The 16,529-nt window shown below is 41.7% G+C and overlaps 2 protein-coding genes across 3 annotated transcripts in view; one reads left to right on the top strand and one right to left on the bottom strand.

Annotated features, from left to right (window-relative positions):
- Positions 1–14,890: 14,890 nt before the first annotated feature.
- The window catches only part of LOC124151230, a 30,347-nt gene continuing 28,708 nt past the window's right edge, over positions 14,891–16,529 (bottom strand). For both annotated transcript variants that reach the window (XM_046523596.2, XM_046523595.2), the window contains exon 4: positions 14,891–15,026. In XM_046523596.2, the coding sequence (XP_046379552.1) occupies positions 14,938–15,026 (89 nt within the window). In that variant the 3' untranslated portion in view covers positions 14,891–14,937. The remainder of the gene's footprint in view (positions 15,027–16,529) is intronic.
- The window catches only part of LOC124151227 (pro-neuregulin-1, membrane-bound isoform-like), a 155,531-nt gene continuing 153,993 nt past the window's right edge, over positions 14,992–16,529 (top strand). The window contains exon 1 of the mRNA XM_046523592.2: positions 14,992–15,106. Within this exon, the coding sequence (XP_046379548.1) occupies positions 15,052–15,106 (55 nt within the window). The 5' untranslated portion in view covers positions 14,992–15,051. The remainder of the gene's footprint in view (positions 15,107–16,529) is intronic.

Here is a 16,529-nt window from a genome sequence, read left to right as displayed (position 1 = left end):
GAATCATGACAGTCATTGTCAGAGTCAGTCACAGAGAATCATCGCAGTCATTGTCAGATTCACTAACAGAGAGTCATGATAGTTATTGTCAGATTCACTAACAGAGAATCATGACAGTCATTGTCAGAGTCAGTCACAGAGAATCATCGCAGTCATTGTCAGATTCACTAACAGAGAGTCATGATAGTTATTGTCAGATTCACTAACAGAGAATCATGACAGTCATTGTCAGAGTCAGTCACAGAGAATCATCGCAGTCATTGTCAGATTCACTAACAGAGAGTCATGATAGTCATTGTCAGATTCACGAACAGAGAGTCATGATAGTTATTGTCAGATTCACTAACAGAGAGTCATGATAGTCATTGTCAGAGACAGTCACAGAGAGTCATGACAGTCATTGTCAGATTCACTAACAGAGAGTCATGATAGTCATTGTCAGAGTCAGTCACAAAGAGTCATGACAGTCATTGTCAGATTCACTAACAGAGAGTCATGACAGTCATAGTCAGAGTCAGTCACAAAGAATCATGATAGTCATTGTCAGAGTCAGTCACAGAGAGTCATGACAGTCATTGTCAGATTCACTAACAGAGAGTCATGACAGTCATTGTCAGACCCAGTCACAGAGAGTCATGACAGTCATTGTCAGATCCAGTCACAGAGAATCATGACAGTCATTGTCAGAGTCAGTCACAGAGAGTCATGATAGTCATTGTCAGAGTCAGTCACAGAGAGTCATGACAGTCATTGTCAGAGTCAGTCACAGAGAATCATGACAGTCATTGTCAGAGTCAGTCACAGAGAATCATGACAGTCATTGTCAGAGTCAGTCACAGAGAATCATGACAGTCATTGTCAGAGTCAGTCACAGAGAATCATCGCAGTCATTGTCAGATTCACTAACAGAGAATCAGGACAGTCATTGTCAGAGTCAGTCACAGAGAATCATGACAGTCATTGTCAGAGTCAGTCACAGAGAATCATGACAGTCATTGTCAGAGTCAGTCACAGAGAATCATCGCAGTCATTGTCAGATTCACTAACAGAGAATCAGGACAGTCATTGTCAGAGTCAGTCACAGAGAATCATGACAGTCATTGTCAGAGTCAGTCACAGAGAATCATGACAGTCATTGTCAGAGTCAGTCACAGAGAATCATCGCAGTCATTGTCAGATTCACTAACGGAGAATCAGGACAGTCATTGTCAGAGTCAGTCACAGAGAATCATGACAGTCATTGTCAGAGTCAGTCACAGAGAATCATGACAGTCATTGTCAGAGTCAGTCACAGAGAATCATCGCAGTCATTGTCAGATTCACTAACAGAGAGTCATGATAGTCATTGTCAGAGTCAGTCACAGAGAATCATCGCAGTCATTGTCAGATTCACTAACAGAGAATCAGGACAGTCATTGTCAGAGTCAGTCACAGAGAGTCATCGCAGTCATTGTCAGATTCACTAACAGAGAATCATCGCAGTCATTGTCAGAGTCAGTCACAGAGAATCATGACAGTCATTGTCAGAGTCAGTCACAGAGAATCATGACAGTCATTGTCAGAGTCAGTCACAGAGAATCATCGCAGTCATTGTCAGATTCACTAACAGAGAATCAGGACAGTCATTGTCAGAGTCAGTCACAGAGAATCATGACAGTCATTGTCAGAGTCAGTCACAGAGAATCATGACAGTCATTGTCAGAGTCAGTCACAGAAAATCATCGCAGTCATTGTCAGATTCACTAACAGAGAATCAGGACAGTCATTGTCAGAGTCAGTCACAGAGAATCATGACAGTCATTGTCAGAGTCAGTCACAGAGAACCATGACAGTCATTGTCAGAGTCAGTCACAGAGAATCATCGCAGTCATTGTCAGATTCACTAACAGAGAATCAGGACAGTCATTGTCAGAGTCAGTCACAGAGAATCATGACAGTCATTGTCAGAGTCAGTCACAGAGAATCATGACAGTCATTGTCAGAGTCAGTCACAGAGAATCATCGCAGTCATTGTCAGATTCACTAACAGAGAATCATGACAGTCATTGTCAGAGTCAGTCACAGAGAGTCATCGCAGTCATTGTCAGATTCACTAACAGAGAGTCATGATAGTCATTGTCAGAGTCAGTCACAGAGAATCATCGCAGTCATTGTCAGATTCACTAACAGAGAGTCATGATAGTCATTGTCAGAGTCAGTCACAGAGAGTCATGACAGTCATTGTCAGAGTCAGTCACAGAGAATCATCGCAGTCATTGTCAGATTCACTAACAGAGAGTCATGACAGTCATTGTCAGAGTCAGTCACAGAGAATCATGATAGTTATTGTCAGAGTCAGTCACAGAGAGTCATGATAGTCATTGTCAGAGTCAGTCACAGAGAATCATCGCAGTCATTGTCAGATTCACTAACAGAGAATCATGACAGTCATTGTCAGAGTCAGTCACAGAGAGTCATCGCAGTCATTGTCAGATTCACTAACAGAGAGTCATGATAGTCATTGTCAGAGTCAGTCACAGAGAATCATCGCAGTCATTGTCAGATTCACTAACAGAGAGTCATGATAGTCATTGTCAGAGTCAGTCACAGAGAGTCATGATAGTCATTGTCAGAGTCAGTCACAGAGAATCATCGCAGTCATTGTCAGATTCACTAACAGAGAGTCATGACAGTCATTGTCAGAGTCAGTCACAGAGAATCATGATAGTTATTGTCAGATTCACTAACAGAGAATCATGACAGTCATTGTCAGAGTCAGTCACAGAGAATCATCGCAGTCATTGTCAGATTCACTAACAGAGAATCATGACAGTCATTGTCAGAGTCAGTCACAGAGAGTCATCGCAGTCATTGTCAGATTCACTAACAGAGAGTCATGATAGTCATTGTCAGAGTCAGTCACAGAGAATCATCGCAGTCATTGTCAGATTCACTAACAGAGAGTCATGATAGTCATTGTCAGAGTCAGTCACAGAGAGTCATGACAGTCATTGTCAGAGTCAGTCACAGAGAATCATCGCAGTCATTGTCAGATTCACTAACAGAGAGTCATGACAGTCATTGTCAGAGTCAGTCACAGAGAATCATGATAGTTATTGTCAGAGTCAGTCACAGAGAGTCATGATAGTCATTGTCAGAGTCAGTCACAGAGAGTCATCGCAGTCATTGTCAGATTCACTAACAGAGAATCATGACAGTCATTGTCAGAGTCAGTCACAGAGAGTCATCGCAGTTATTGTCAGATTCACTAACAGAGAGTCATGATAGTCATTGTCAGAGTCAGTCACAGAGAATCATCGCAGTCATTGTCAGATTCACTAACAGAGAGTCATGATAGTCATTGTCAGAGTCAGTCACAGAGAGTCATGATAGTCATTGTCAGAGTCAGTCACAGAGAATCATCGCAGTCATTGTCAGATTCACTAACAGAGAGTCATGACAGTCATTGTCAGAGTCAGTCACAGAGAATCATGATAGTTATTGTCAGATTCACTAACAGAGAATCATGACAGTCATTGTCAGAGTCAGTCACAGAGAATCATCGCAGTCATTGTCAGATTCACTAACAGAGAGTCATGACAGTCATTGTCAGAGTCAGTCACAGAGAATCATGATAGTTATTGTCAGATTCACTAACAGAGAATCATGACAGTCATTGTCAGAGTCAGTCACAGAGAATCATCGCAGTCATTGTCAGATTCACTAACAGAGAGTCATGATAGTTATTGTCAGATTCACTAACAGAGAATCATGACAGTCATTGTCAGAGTCAGTCACAGAGAATCATCGCAGTCATTGTCAGATTCAGTCACAGAGAGTCATGATAGTTTTTGTCAGATTCACTAACAGAGAATCATGACAGTCATTGTCAGAGTCAGTCACAGAGAATCATCGCAGTCATTGTCAGAGTCAGTCACAGAGAGTCATGACAGTCATTGTCAGAGTCAGTCACAGAGAATCATCGCAGTCATTGTCAGATTCACTAACAGAGAGTCATGACAGTCATTGTCAGAGTCAGTCACAGAGAATCATGATAGTTATTGTCAGATTCACTAACAGAGAGTCATGATAGTTATTGTCAGATTCACTAACAGAGAATCATGACAGTCATTGTCAGAGTCAGTCACAGAGAATCATCGCAGTCATTGTCAGATTCACTAACAGAGAGTCATGATAGTTATTGTCAGATTCACTAACAGAGAATCATGACAGTCATTGTCAGAGTCAGTCACAGAGAATCATCGCAGTCATTGTCAGATTCACTAACAGAGAGTCATGATAGTTATTGTCAGATTCACTAACAGAGAATCATGACAGTCATTGTCAGAGTCAGTCACAGAGAATCATCGCAGTCATTGTCAGATTCACTAACAGAGAGTCATGATAGTCATTGTCAGATTCACGAACAGAGAGTCATGATAGTTATTGTCAGATTCACTAACAGAGAGTCATGATAGTCATTGTCAGAGACAGTCACAGAGAGTCATGACAGTCATTGTCAGATTCACTAACAGAGAGTCATGATAGTCATTGTCAGAGTCAGTCACAAAGAGTCATGACAGTCATTGTCAGATTCACTAACAGAGAGTCATGACAGTCATAGTCAGAGTCAGTCACAAAGAATCATGATAGTCATTGTCAGAGTCAGTCACAGAGAGTCATGACAGTCATTGTCAGATTCACTAACAGAGAGTCATGACAGTCATTGTCAGACCCAGTCACAGAGAGTCATGACAGTCATTGTCAGATCCAGTCACGGAGAGTCATGACAGTCATTGTCAGATTCACTAACAGAGAGTCATGACAGTCATTTTCAGACCCAAACACAGAGAGTCATGACAGTCATTGTCAGATCCAGTAACAGAGAGTCATTGTCAGATTCACTAACAGAGAGTCATGACAGTCATTGTCAGATTCACTAACAGAGAGTCATGACAGTCATTGTCAGAGTCAGTCACAGAGAGTCATGACAGTCATTGTCAGATCCACTAACAGAGAGTCATTGTCAGATTCAGTCACAGAGAGTCATGACAGTCATTGTCAGATTCACTAACAGAGAGTCATGATAGTCATTGTCAGATTCACTAACAGAGAGTCATGACAGTCATTGTCAGAGTCAGTCACAGAGAGTCATGATAGTCATTGTCAGATCCACTAACAGAGAGTCATTGTCAGATTCAGTCACAGAGAGTCATGACAGTCATTGTCAGATTCACTAACAGAGAGTAATGATAGTCATTGTCAGATTCAGTCACAGAGAGTCATGACAGTCATTGTCAGAGTCAGTCACAGAGAGTCATGACAGTCATTGTCAGAGTAAGGGTATATGTACGTACGATATTTAGAAACGGCAAAACATTTTAGTTAAGTTAAATTCATGTCTTCCTGTGACATTTCAGTTATCAGGGCAAGTGTGAAAAAACGGCCTATGATGTGGCCTGGGAATGATGAATTATCCTTTGATGTCCGCTTAATATAATAAAACATGAATCCAAAGGGAAATCATGTGCGAAAATGTTCACAACACGATTGTTAACGCAGAGACGACACAACTCGCTCCACGGCGCATTTCATATTGTCTGGATACGTAGACACGCAGACCCATTCTTCCTGCTTTACAGTGCCATGTGATGTTGGCTTATTACTTTCTCCAGTCTATTTCAACTGAAACGCAATTTGATGATGAGTAGGGAGTGTAGAATAGACAACTGATCAGCTCAAGACTTAGAGTCGAGTCTTCCAAATATGTCAAACATCCAAATACATTCACCCTCCGCTGTTATTGTGACCAAAACCGATCGTCATTTAAACTTCTCCCGAACATAGACACTTGATTAAATGCTGTCTTTAGGCGCCAAAGGCAGTCACTGCAACAAACCGATCAACGTTTAATGGTCTCTTGTAACATAGGCTAGATGTTGTTGTTGTTGTTGTTGTTTGTTTGTTGCCGCACTTAGCAATATTCCAGCTATATGACGGCGGTCTGTAAATGATCGAGTCTGGACCAGATAATCCAGTGATTGACATCATGAGCATCGATCTACTCAATTCGGAGACGATGACATGCAGCAACCAAGTCAGCAAGCCTGACCACCCGATTCCGTTAGTCGCCTATTACGACAAGCACAGTCGCCTTTTACGGCATGCATGGGTTGCTGAAGACCTACTCTACCCCGGATCTTCACGGGTCCATAAGCACTAGGTACAAACACACTGGCTTTAGTTTCCAAAGGATGTCAATGCAACAATCCAATCAACATTTAAACGCATCTTACAACTTTGTACACCCCTATTCGACTTTGATCTATTGGGCATGTGTTATTAAATATGGTGACCATGGATATAGCTACATCTATATCTGCAGGGGTTCAGAATAATTTGTCAAAAATCAAAGCAAATGTCACCTGAAGTTTACTGAGAAAACAATATCTGAAATGCCGGACTTTTGGGGTAAGGCATTTGAGAAGTAAGCTTCCCATTGACACAAACTGTACTCCACTCTTCCTAATCTGTTTCTTTGTTCACATTTTGGCTAAGATTGGCTATATCAAAATAAGGGAATTTAACTTCAACTTCAAGTATATCGATGATCTGATATGGTTCAGTAATGGTCACATAAACCATTCCCTTCCACTGATTTACCCAGCTGTACCAGATATAGTGAGTGAGTGAGTTAAAATTTTACGTCACATCGGCAATATTTCAGCCATATAATGACAAGGTACCAGATATAAAGGAGAGTAGTGAAATAACATCATTATGAAAAAAACCCTGTTCACTTGAAAAAGACGGAGACATTTGGTAAAATAGGGAATTGCATCAGACATCATTTTTGTCACTGATGCGTCACATCTTGAAACGTCCTCCACATGCATGCCATTAAACCTTTACAACTTTACTGTGGCCTTGAATAACCCTTATACATGTACAACAGCTTTTGAGCAAGAGTCGTATGACACTCTTTGATGTTTTCGTACAAAGAGCATGCTCGGTTGTACATCAAAAGTTGTACATCGTAGACACCAAAGGCTGGAGATGCGAGGTTATTCCTCGACACAAAGGGAAAGTTGAAGTCATCCTCCCTCTTGTCATACAGTCTTCTGGATAGTTTTTGTCACTCTGAATCTTTATGCATAGTAGACCCGTGAATATCCGGGGTAGAATAGGTCTTCAGCAACCCATGCTTGCCGTAAAAGGTGACTATGCTTGTCGTAAAAGGCGACTAACGGGATCGGGTGGTCAGGCTCGCTGACTTGGTTGCTGCATGTCAACGATCCCAATTGCGTGGATCGATGCTCATGATATCAATGACTGGATTGTGTGGTCAAGACTCGATTATTTACAGACTGCCGTCATATGGCTGGAATATTGCTGGGTGCGGCGTTAGACAACAAACCAACCAAACCAACTTGATGCATAGATCTAAATATGAAACAGATGAGGCGGTCTCACTGGTCTCTTTGACTTAAGTTCAGGTGGGGGGGCACGGGTGGCCCAGTCGTCTAAGGCACCGCGATTCGCTGTGCAGAGTTGCGTCCCTTGGGCACGCCAGAAACCTATGATTGTGGGCTCGAATTCCGGTTCGCCCCGATTATGTTTCTAGGTTTGCCAGCACCATACCCGTGCTCGTGGGTTTCACCGAAGTGGTAAACGTCTGAGACCTGCATCACTTCGGGCTTTCCTCCCACATTAAGCTGACACACCGCGATATAACTGGAATACTGTTAAAAGCGGCGATCTATGCAATTTGGACACGATTGCATGTACCAATCTAGATAGCGAGCCTGACCACCCTATCCTGTTAGTCGCCCGTTACGACTACCTAGGTTGTTAATTCTAACCCGGATCTAACCCGTTGTCAGAGTGAATGAGTTGGGTTTTTCGTGCCTTTGAACAATATTTCTGTTCTTCGAGGCAATGAAGATTTGGGTAAATGCCCAATGTGATGGAAGTCTTGGACATTTACAACTTGAGCAAGATCCACGAGCACAGGCATGATGCTGGTAGAAATAGAAACGTTATCAGGAGATGAGGACCAGGGATCGTACATAGGATTCTGTGGTATATCAAATATTTCATTTATCTTAACATAGTTTGAAACGCCATGTGCGTTGAGTCCCAGCAATGCTATTGAACCAAACTCAACCTATTATTGTAATTGAAATGATCAAATCGATTTTGAATTCAATTTTCTTTCAATTACACACTAACATTGTTTAAGAATTGATTTTTGAAACTTGTCAATATTTTTAAACTACATCATGTACAATACAGCCCTTTAGACCACGATGATCATTAACATGGAATTGTAACCTTTTAAGCGAATGTCACACTCTGTTGGATGGCCATCTACCATAAACAGTGTGTCGTAGAAAACGTACGAGATGCCAATCACTGGTGCCACGATATTCTGCAGCCATCGCATGGTCTACCAATAGACCCATAGTTTGCAGATTACTGTCAAACTTTATCCGCCCTACCAATGGGATGATTCGATGGGTCTGAATAATTTGAAGAGTCGGACGTGATGACTTTGTGGGTGGGGATAAGAGCATTATGTGAGATGACAAGCGGTCCCATCTTGTGTCACTTGACTGCCGATCCAGGGATGAATATTTCAGTTCAAGAACGCAGTAGCTTATGACGCTGACCCAAACATCAATATCACAGGGCTCAGGTAAACGGCAGGCTGATCGAACCCGCCATTCACTACCTCATCGATATGGTAATCAACTGAAGATTGGTCTGTTTTGTAATTTATCGATCCTATATTGTTAGGCGGGTGCTTTCGAAAGAAGTACGCAATTAGATTACGTGAATATGTTGGTTCGATGATCCACTTAAGGCGATTATGACCCTCCTTCTTCTCCAGCAATGTGTCCTGTGTCGCCTCTGTCTTAGATGTATCACATACTCCCATGTGTTTCGTATACAGTAAACTACGGTTATAACGAACACGCTTATAACGAACTGACGGATATGACGAGCTAACATTTTAGTACCGACTGTTTGCTGTAATTATGCTGTATATATGCTTATAACGAATTACGGTTATAACGAACTAAAATTAGTAGTCCCTTTGAGTTCGTTATAACCGTAGTTTACTGTATTCATATGAGCGTATGTATCCGAGCCCATCTGATCCGGAGTTCGTGTAAACATTAAAGAAAGGCGCTAACTCTCAGAGGAATCGGTTTTGTCATTAATCATTTTAGCTGGAGCAATGAAGGCAATTCTAATCACAAGACTCCCCTGCAGGCATGGTATTTGAAACCATTGCTTTAGTCGTAAGAACTCCCAAGCAATATTCAACATTAATATCGATTCATCAGAAACCAATGACAACAAAATCCTTACATTATTACTGGAAAAAACAAGGGTTGGAGTAATAGTGTGTAAATGAATGCAAACCAGTGAACCTAATACAAATAGTGTTATTATTTCCTTGTGTCTTTCTAATTTTACCCAGAATATATACCCATGGAAAATGATAAATACAAAATTCTTTGGAATAGGCCAGTATACAGCCTCAGACGAATCCAGGCCAACAAACCTGATCTTGTCCTTTTTGATAAATCCGATGAAATCAATTTATATTATTGAATTGTCTGTCCCTTTTATGTGATTGACAAGATTCAGGAATAACTTGGCAAATATGCGGACCTGGCTTTCGAAATGTCACGAAATCTCCCATGTTGCAAGTTGTCCGACTCCCAAATGTTCTCGGTGCCTTAGGTTTGGTACCTCCCAATCTGTTGACTGGCATTGGGAGAGTACCCGGGTTTGCTACCAGGAATACAGCTCTTCTGACAATCTGGGTAATGCAGAAGGCTGCAGGGTTGGGGAGTCTTCACATTCTCAAGAGGATCATCAGACAAATAAATGTGTGCAAAAGTGCACTTAACAATTCTGTCACGAAGAACCTCCACATTACTTAAACCACGCCCTCCCATAATGATTGGTAAAGATAAGCCATCGAGGGAAGAGCGAGGGTGGTGGGATCTATTGTCTGCCATGATTCTTCGTGTGAGGGTGTCAATACCCTGACTTTCTTGTTTCGTCCAATCAACAACACCTAAAGAATACGAAAAGACGGGTACAGCATCAGTATTTGTGTCTTTGACGTTCCTTGCCACGTTTCAAATGAAGAATGATGCATTTGTCGAGTCCAAGTGGCATGCCGATATCATTAGACAAGGACTCAACAAGCAGAATCTGTTTTTGAGTGTAGATCCTCCATAGATCCTCCATTTGAAATAAGTTCAAGGTCATCCATGTAAAGGAGGTGAGTAAGGGGTGTTGGGGATCTGTGCTTAGGAGGCCCGGGTGATAACCTTCCTCTTTGCTGAGCAAAAAAGCTTAAAGGATTTAGTGACAAACAGATAAATTATTATTATAATTATTTATTTTTTTTATTTTTTTTTTACCGGGCTTAACCCCGCGTCCTCCATCAACATCTGTGGCGAGTCTTCGTCAATTTATTTGATTTTATTAGCTTTGGGTAAGGTTTCACTTGCAATTATATATCTCTCCTGTCGCCATAACACCGTCAAATGAAATGTCAAGATCTATTTCATATTAAGACTTGGAGAAGGATATTTAATGTCACCGGCATGTTCCCCGACATCGAGGAACACAGACACGAGGAACCGCATCTCATTTAAGTCGATAATATCCTTCACATGCTCAAGCGATGGAAGAGAGAGAATTTTAATGAAACTATTTCGCATCCCAGTTTTAGAGAATATAGGCAAACATATCGTAAGATTTTATTTCAATAGCTGTATTCATCGCAGGCATGAGAATGTAAAGTCAAATTAAAGCAGTGTTTGAAAACTTCACTTGCCTTTGCATGTGTTTGTGACAGGTGCTGGCGGTGGGGCAAGATACGCTCACCTTTTCTCGAACTCAACCAATCATCACTATTTGATAGTGATTCATAAACACATGTTCATGGTATGGTCGGAATCGTAATCAGCTCTCTTGTGAATATGGAAATGCTTTTGTCGCTATTTTTAGTTATTTGAAGAAACGTGTAAACCGTCTTACTCCATGAAGTTCTTCTGCAGCGGGGGGCACGGGTGGCCCAGTCGTCTAAGGCGCCGCGATTCGCTGTGCAGAGTTGCGTCCCTTGGGCACGTCAGAAACCTATGATTGTGGGCTCGAATCCCGGTTCGCCCCGATCATGTTTCTAGGTTTGCCAGCACCATACCCGAGCTCGTGGGTTTCACCGAAGTGATAAACGTCTGAGACCTGCATCACTTGGGGCTTTCCTCCCACATTAAGTTGAAACGCCGCGATATAACTGGGGTACTGTTAAAAGCGGCGTTTAACCCAACTCACTTACTCACTCCTCTGCAGCGCCTTTGCGAATGGAACAGAAGCAGTTAGTCTGGTGTATCACAGCTACAAACAATATTTCCGCAATATCGCGGCGCATTACTCAGATTTCAGGAAGACGTTTTTTCACTGGTATAATTAGAATAATGTTTGCCCTTTCCACAGGGTATGATACACATTCGACGTGTTTGAAAGCTTGATAATGGCTCTCAAGTTTGAAAGCTGAATTACGTTGTCGAGCTTTTGAGTTTTTCATGATTTGGAGAAGAGTCGAAAAGCTGGAATACAAAAGTGATGTTGAGTATTCGAGCTTCTCGTCTTTCGAAACAAGAGATGGCAAGGAGGAATACGATGCTGATCTTTCGCTCTCTCCAATTTGTCTAACTAAATCGAATTACAGCTCCTTTGACCACCCTTTCCCTCGCAAAAGAAGAGATTTTGGTTGCAGAATGATAAATGTCAAAACCAAGTTTTTCTTTCAGTGTTCTCTCTTCATATCTTCAGTGGCTCCGAAGGCCCATGAGTCTGAAGGTTCAGCTACTGAACGCCATTGATGGCTTTCTTAAATATTTGATAATAGAAGGTCCCAGTTGATTGTGTTCTGGCGTACGAGACGTTTATAGTAAGATACCCAACCAGGTCTCAGCGGAGGTGATAATTGTCCTATATCGTCACTTATTTCCTCAAAGACGATGCGAGTCAGCTGGTAGTTCAATCATGGAGGCACCTCTTGGCATTAGTGTAGATACTGACATCGCCGTTCTGCCACCTAGCATTATGGGAACACTCGGATCAATGCGAGGGATACAGTTTACGGAAATTGCCGATGGTTGGTGAACTACATCAGAATGTTTTCTTCATAAATAACAGAACACACTTTCCAAGGTGTGTCAATGTGGTTTTTTCAAATATGTAGACTTTGGAAGATTCTATATGAATGTTGACTCAACTGAACGGGGTATGACCAAAGGATGTAGAGTGTATATTCTCGATTTATCAATGAACACACTTTGGACGGTTCTTGTTGACCGAATTGAACGGTCGAGCGCTGAAAGATGTGTATAAAGGGTTCTTGTTGATCCAATCGAATGGTCGCGAGGTGACAAATGCATACTGGCCTGTTGTATCAGCGATCACACTTTGCAAGGTTGTGGATGAAGAAACGGAAGAGCCGAGTTAGCGGTTACATCACAGTGATTAGTATTTTTGATGGTGAATTCCTTAAAGTTAGCCATCGAACGCTTATTCCAAGGCTGCTGTGCGCCAAACCGAGGCTTACATTATCGCGTTATTTTAGCGTCCTTTTGTTCTCCTACACATACGCTGCTGAAAGGACACTGTACTGCGATGTATTTGGGTCACGTGTTATTTTAGGGCTTCCAGCCATTGGGTATCGTCCGATGGTTGCTTTAGCGAGTAGATGATTCAGCTGTAACCTTGAGCCAAGGTCGCAAAGGCCGATAACTCTAAGTTGGACAATGTTTGTTTGTTGTATAACGCCGCACTCAGCAATATTCCAGCTTTATGACGGCGGTCTGTAAATAATCGAGTATGGACCAGACAATCCAGTGAGTGACATCATGAGCATCGATCCAAGCAATTGGGATACGATGACATGCATCAACCTGACCACCAGCGAGCCTGACCACCCGATCCCGTTAGTCGCCTTCTACGGCAAGCATGGGCTGCTGAAGGCCGAAACTATCCCGGATCTTCACGGGTCATCGGAACAAGAACATGGCCTATTTCATATTTTAGAAAATGGTCAATATGTACCTGTTTGAAGTGTTTTTACCTGTTTAATCATGGTTAACCTTTACGTCTTGCTTGTTTAAGGGATTTCAGTCCCAACATGATGATGTTATCAAGATATTTTTGTTTTCATGAATATTTGTCAATTAATCTGCGCAAAAAACAAACAGACGAAGTGATCTAATGCGCCTTATTAGCTGTGCAGAGTTATGTACCGTAGCCGTGGTAGGATCCGCTTATCGTGGGATTGAATCTCCGAGTTCCGGTCAGTAGCGTTGGCCTGGCATTGCTAAACAACTGTTCGTGCGTTTCACTAAAGTGGTAAACGTGTCCCTCCGGAGCCTTTTTGACGTTATTTCCACATTAATTCACATTGGGAATTAACTTAAGCACTGTTCGAAATAGCGTTCCATATCACTAATCGTAGTTTCTACGTTGCTCACACGTTCCCTCGAGATACGTGCTTAATCACTGGGACACAGAACTCCAGTTCCACCTGCATGTTTACTACAAATCCCTGAACAAATAACTAGGTGTTGTTGTGCTAATGAAGCCTATATTGTTGTGCACAAACTTCATCCTCCATTATCCTGTGTACACTACCTCCGTTCTATTAGGAATATATACCCAATACGCTACCACACCTTGTCTTGAACAGCACTCGGAATAAATGTCACTAAAATGCCCGTCTAATCAAGAGCGAAAGAAATCCTATGCAATAGTGATATGAAAGATGGAGATTGTGACGTCACTTCCGGGTGATGGATCTATGGTTTAGGTCATAATAGAATTGAGACTTAAAAATACCCTGGATAGTCGGGGATGGAACATATTCCAGTATAATCACGGCGTAGGGTGCCCCTACTATTGAAACCATACTTAACATGTTTATACATTCGAAAACACAACACAGTAATTTTATACGGTAACATATCCCTTAAGGGTACATAGAGTAAACTACGTTTATAACGAACACTCTTATAAAGAACTGAATGACATAACGAACTTATTTTTTATTCCAGGCCATTTGTTGTATATATGCTGTATATATGCTTATAACGAACTACGGTTATTACGAAGTCCCTTTAAGTTCGTCTCGGCTGTGTCTGGGTAGGGTGTTCATGTTAAGCTGCGACGTGATATCTCAGTGGTCTAGAACTATAAAATCGGCATTAGTGTCGGACTAGCACAAGCAGACACACACGCACGCACGCACGCACGCACGCACGCACGCACGCACGCACGCACTTGTACGTCGCTATATAAGTGCAATACTCTTGGTCGCGACGTTAAACTCCATTTTATCTCACCATCTCCCTTACAATCCTTGTATGTATTATTCATGCCAGTGTTCCTGGTTTCAACTCGGATGAGCTCGTAAACGCTGAAGGGTCGTCGTTATTAGTCTATGTATTCTAATGCTCAGCCAATTGCCATGAACAGATTCGGATTTAAACCAAATGAACAGCTGTAAGGCAAATCAACATCACAACTCAGCTTGTACAGATTGTGTATTTCGCAATTTCAACACTTGAGAACAATGCAATAAGGAAAGTAAACAACATAATAATTCGAGATCTGTGAGCCTGAAATTAAAGCAACTGCAACGAATCAAAACAGTTCAGGTCCCGGTGAATATATAAGAATGGTTTGAAAGATGTATTGTCTAAAACCATTAGATCTTGAATAAAATCAATATCTGGAAGCTGCCAGATATGTTTGCCTTGCGCGGTGTAGCGCAGCTCTTGTGGTTGGTGTGTCCTGCCCGACATTCGATGGAGAGGCAACTGCCATCATCCTGAACGGCATAGCTGTCTACGTCAGCCTGTCACATCGTCGGTGATGCTAACTGGTCACCATACCAGTCCACGTGTCGACGGAGGACCGTGTCGGTTGGAACTCTGTTGAATACCAGTTTTTAGGAATGTAGCTTTCTGAAAACCGGAATACTTCATTACAATGGGCGACAGTTCGAGTGGAATTGACGATATACGCATAGAGATTCTCGATCCACGTAAGTGTTGTATTCCTATACTGAGACTTATGTAGGTAAAGCGTGGCTACATGTCACACTATCACTTGATTCTTCAATCTGCGTTGACATTACGTTTAAAAGTCAGAGGTCATTTTGTGGTCTACCACAAAAGTATCAAACATCAGTCAAATAAAAACCTTCGTTACCGTGCATACAAGCAGGTTACGTTTGTTATAAATATAATTTGGTAATAAATTCATATTAACCATCAACAGATTATGTATCTTACTGAAAATATTTTTATATGAACGTGTAAAATGAGTCAAGAAAGTAAAATTGGTAAAATAACAGTAATGATATCGAAAAGAATTGAAAACGGAATGTTCTTTTGAGGAACTGATGGAAAAACTATTTTTTTCTGTTAAATACACATAACTGATATTATAATCCTGTTATGATATCGTTTCTAGCATTTTAGAGACCAAACTCAACACTCGAATAATTCACCGTATTGGTAAACGATGCATTCGCTCTTTAAGATGATGTTGCAATACTTAAGTACTTAAGCGAATTGGCTGTTCTACGCACAAGTATTGATCGGCGTGTCTATGGTCTTCAAATGTCGTTGAGCATTTAGTGATATGGACTGCCGACAGCTAACCACTTAATACCAAAATGTTGAGTCTTTTGCAAAGCTACCACTGTCCTAATGACAAGCCCGCAATGCTCAGTTGTGTGATTAACTCACATAGTTTCAAAAAGTTTCAGTAATTAATTGAAATGTACATTTCATTTTGACTTTCCACGTTACATTGTTTTATACAGATTGATTTAGCATCCAAAGCCGGTCTTCACAGGAGATATCGCTGCAATAAAATAGCATTACAATGCTCTGCAGACCATTGTGACGTCATCGGTTACCATCACTAATCACTCTGTTACTAAAGTTGGTTAGCAGTACTTTTAAATGCTCGTGTTTAAAAAATAAATTACGTGTGGGGGTTGTTTATCGTACAAAAAACACTGCAGGGAGAATATACCATGAGCGGCGGTCTTTAAATAGTTATGTCTGGACAAGACAGTCCTGTGGTTTATGTTATGGACAACGATCCACGACGTCGGGGTACGATGACACGCAATCATCCAAGTCACCGAACCTGACCACCCGATCCATTCACCTGCCGCTAACGACCAACATAAGTTGACCGATTCTAACCCCGAATCCAATAAGGTTACCATATAACCATCTTCCGGAGGCAAGAGAGTTAACTGACTTGAAAAGTCCAGTTTCCACCCTTGCCGAACTAGGCTGGAAATCCTGGGCTCGATCGTAGCGCCACCAATGGCTATGACGAGTTATGTCCCTTCTATGCCTTCCCTATGGTCCAATCAGATTCCACCTCTCGTATCACTTGCATTTGCTTCACAAAATGGCGGCATCCGGTCAAGACGATCTGATCGA

Source organism: Haliotis rufescens, unplaced genomic scaffold (genome assembly GCF_023055435.1).
Source record: "Haliotis rufescens isolate VD_foot unplaced genomic scaffold, xgHalRufe1.0.p SCAF_11, whole genome shotgun sequence".
NCBI lineage: Eukaryota > Metazoa > Mollusca > Gastropoda > Lepetellida > Haliotidae > Haliotis > Haliotis rufescens.
The sequence above is the reverse complement of the archived record's forward strand: the minus strand, read 5'-3'. Positions and strand labels throughout refer to the sequence as shown.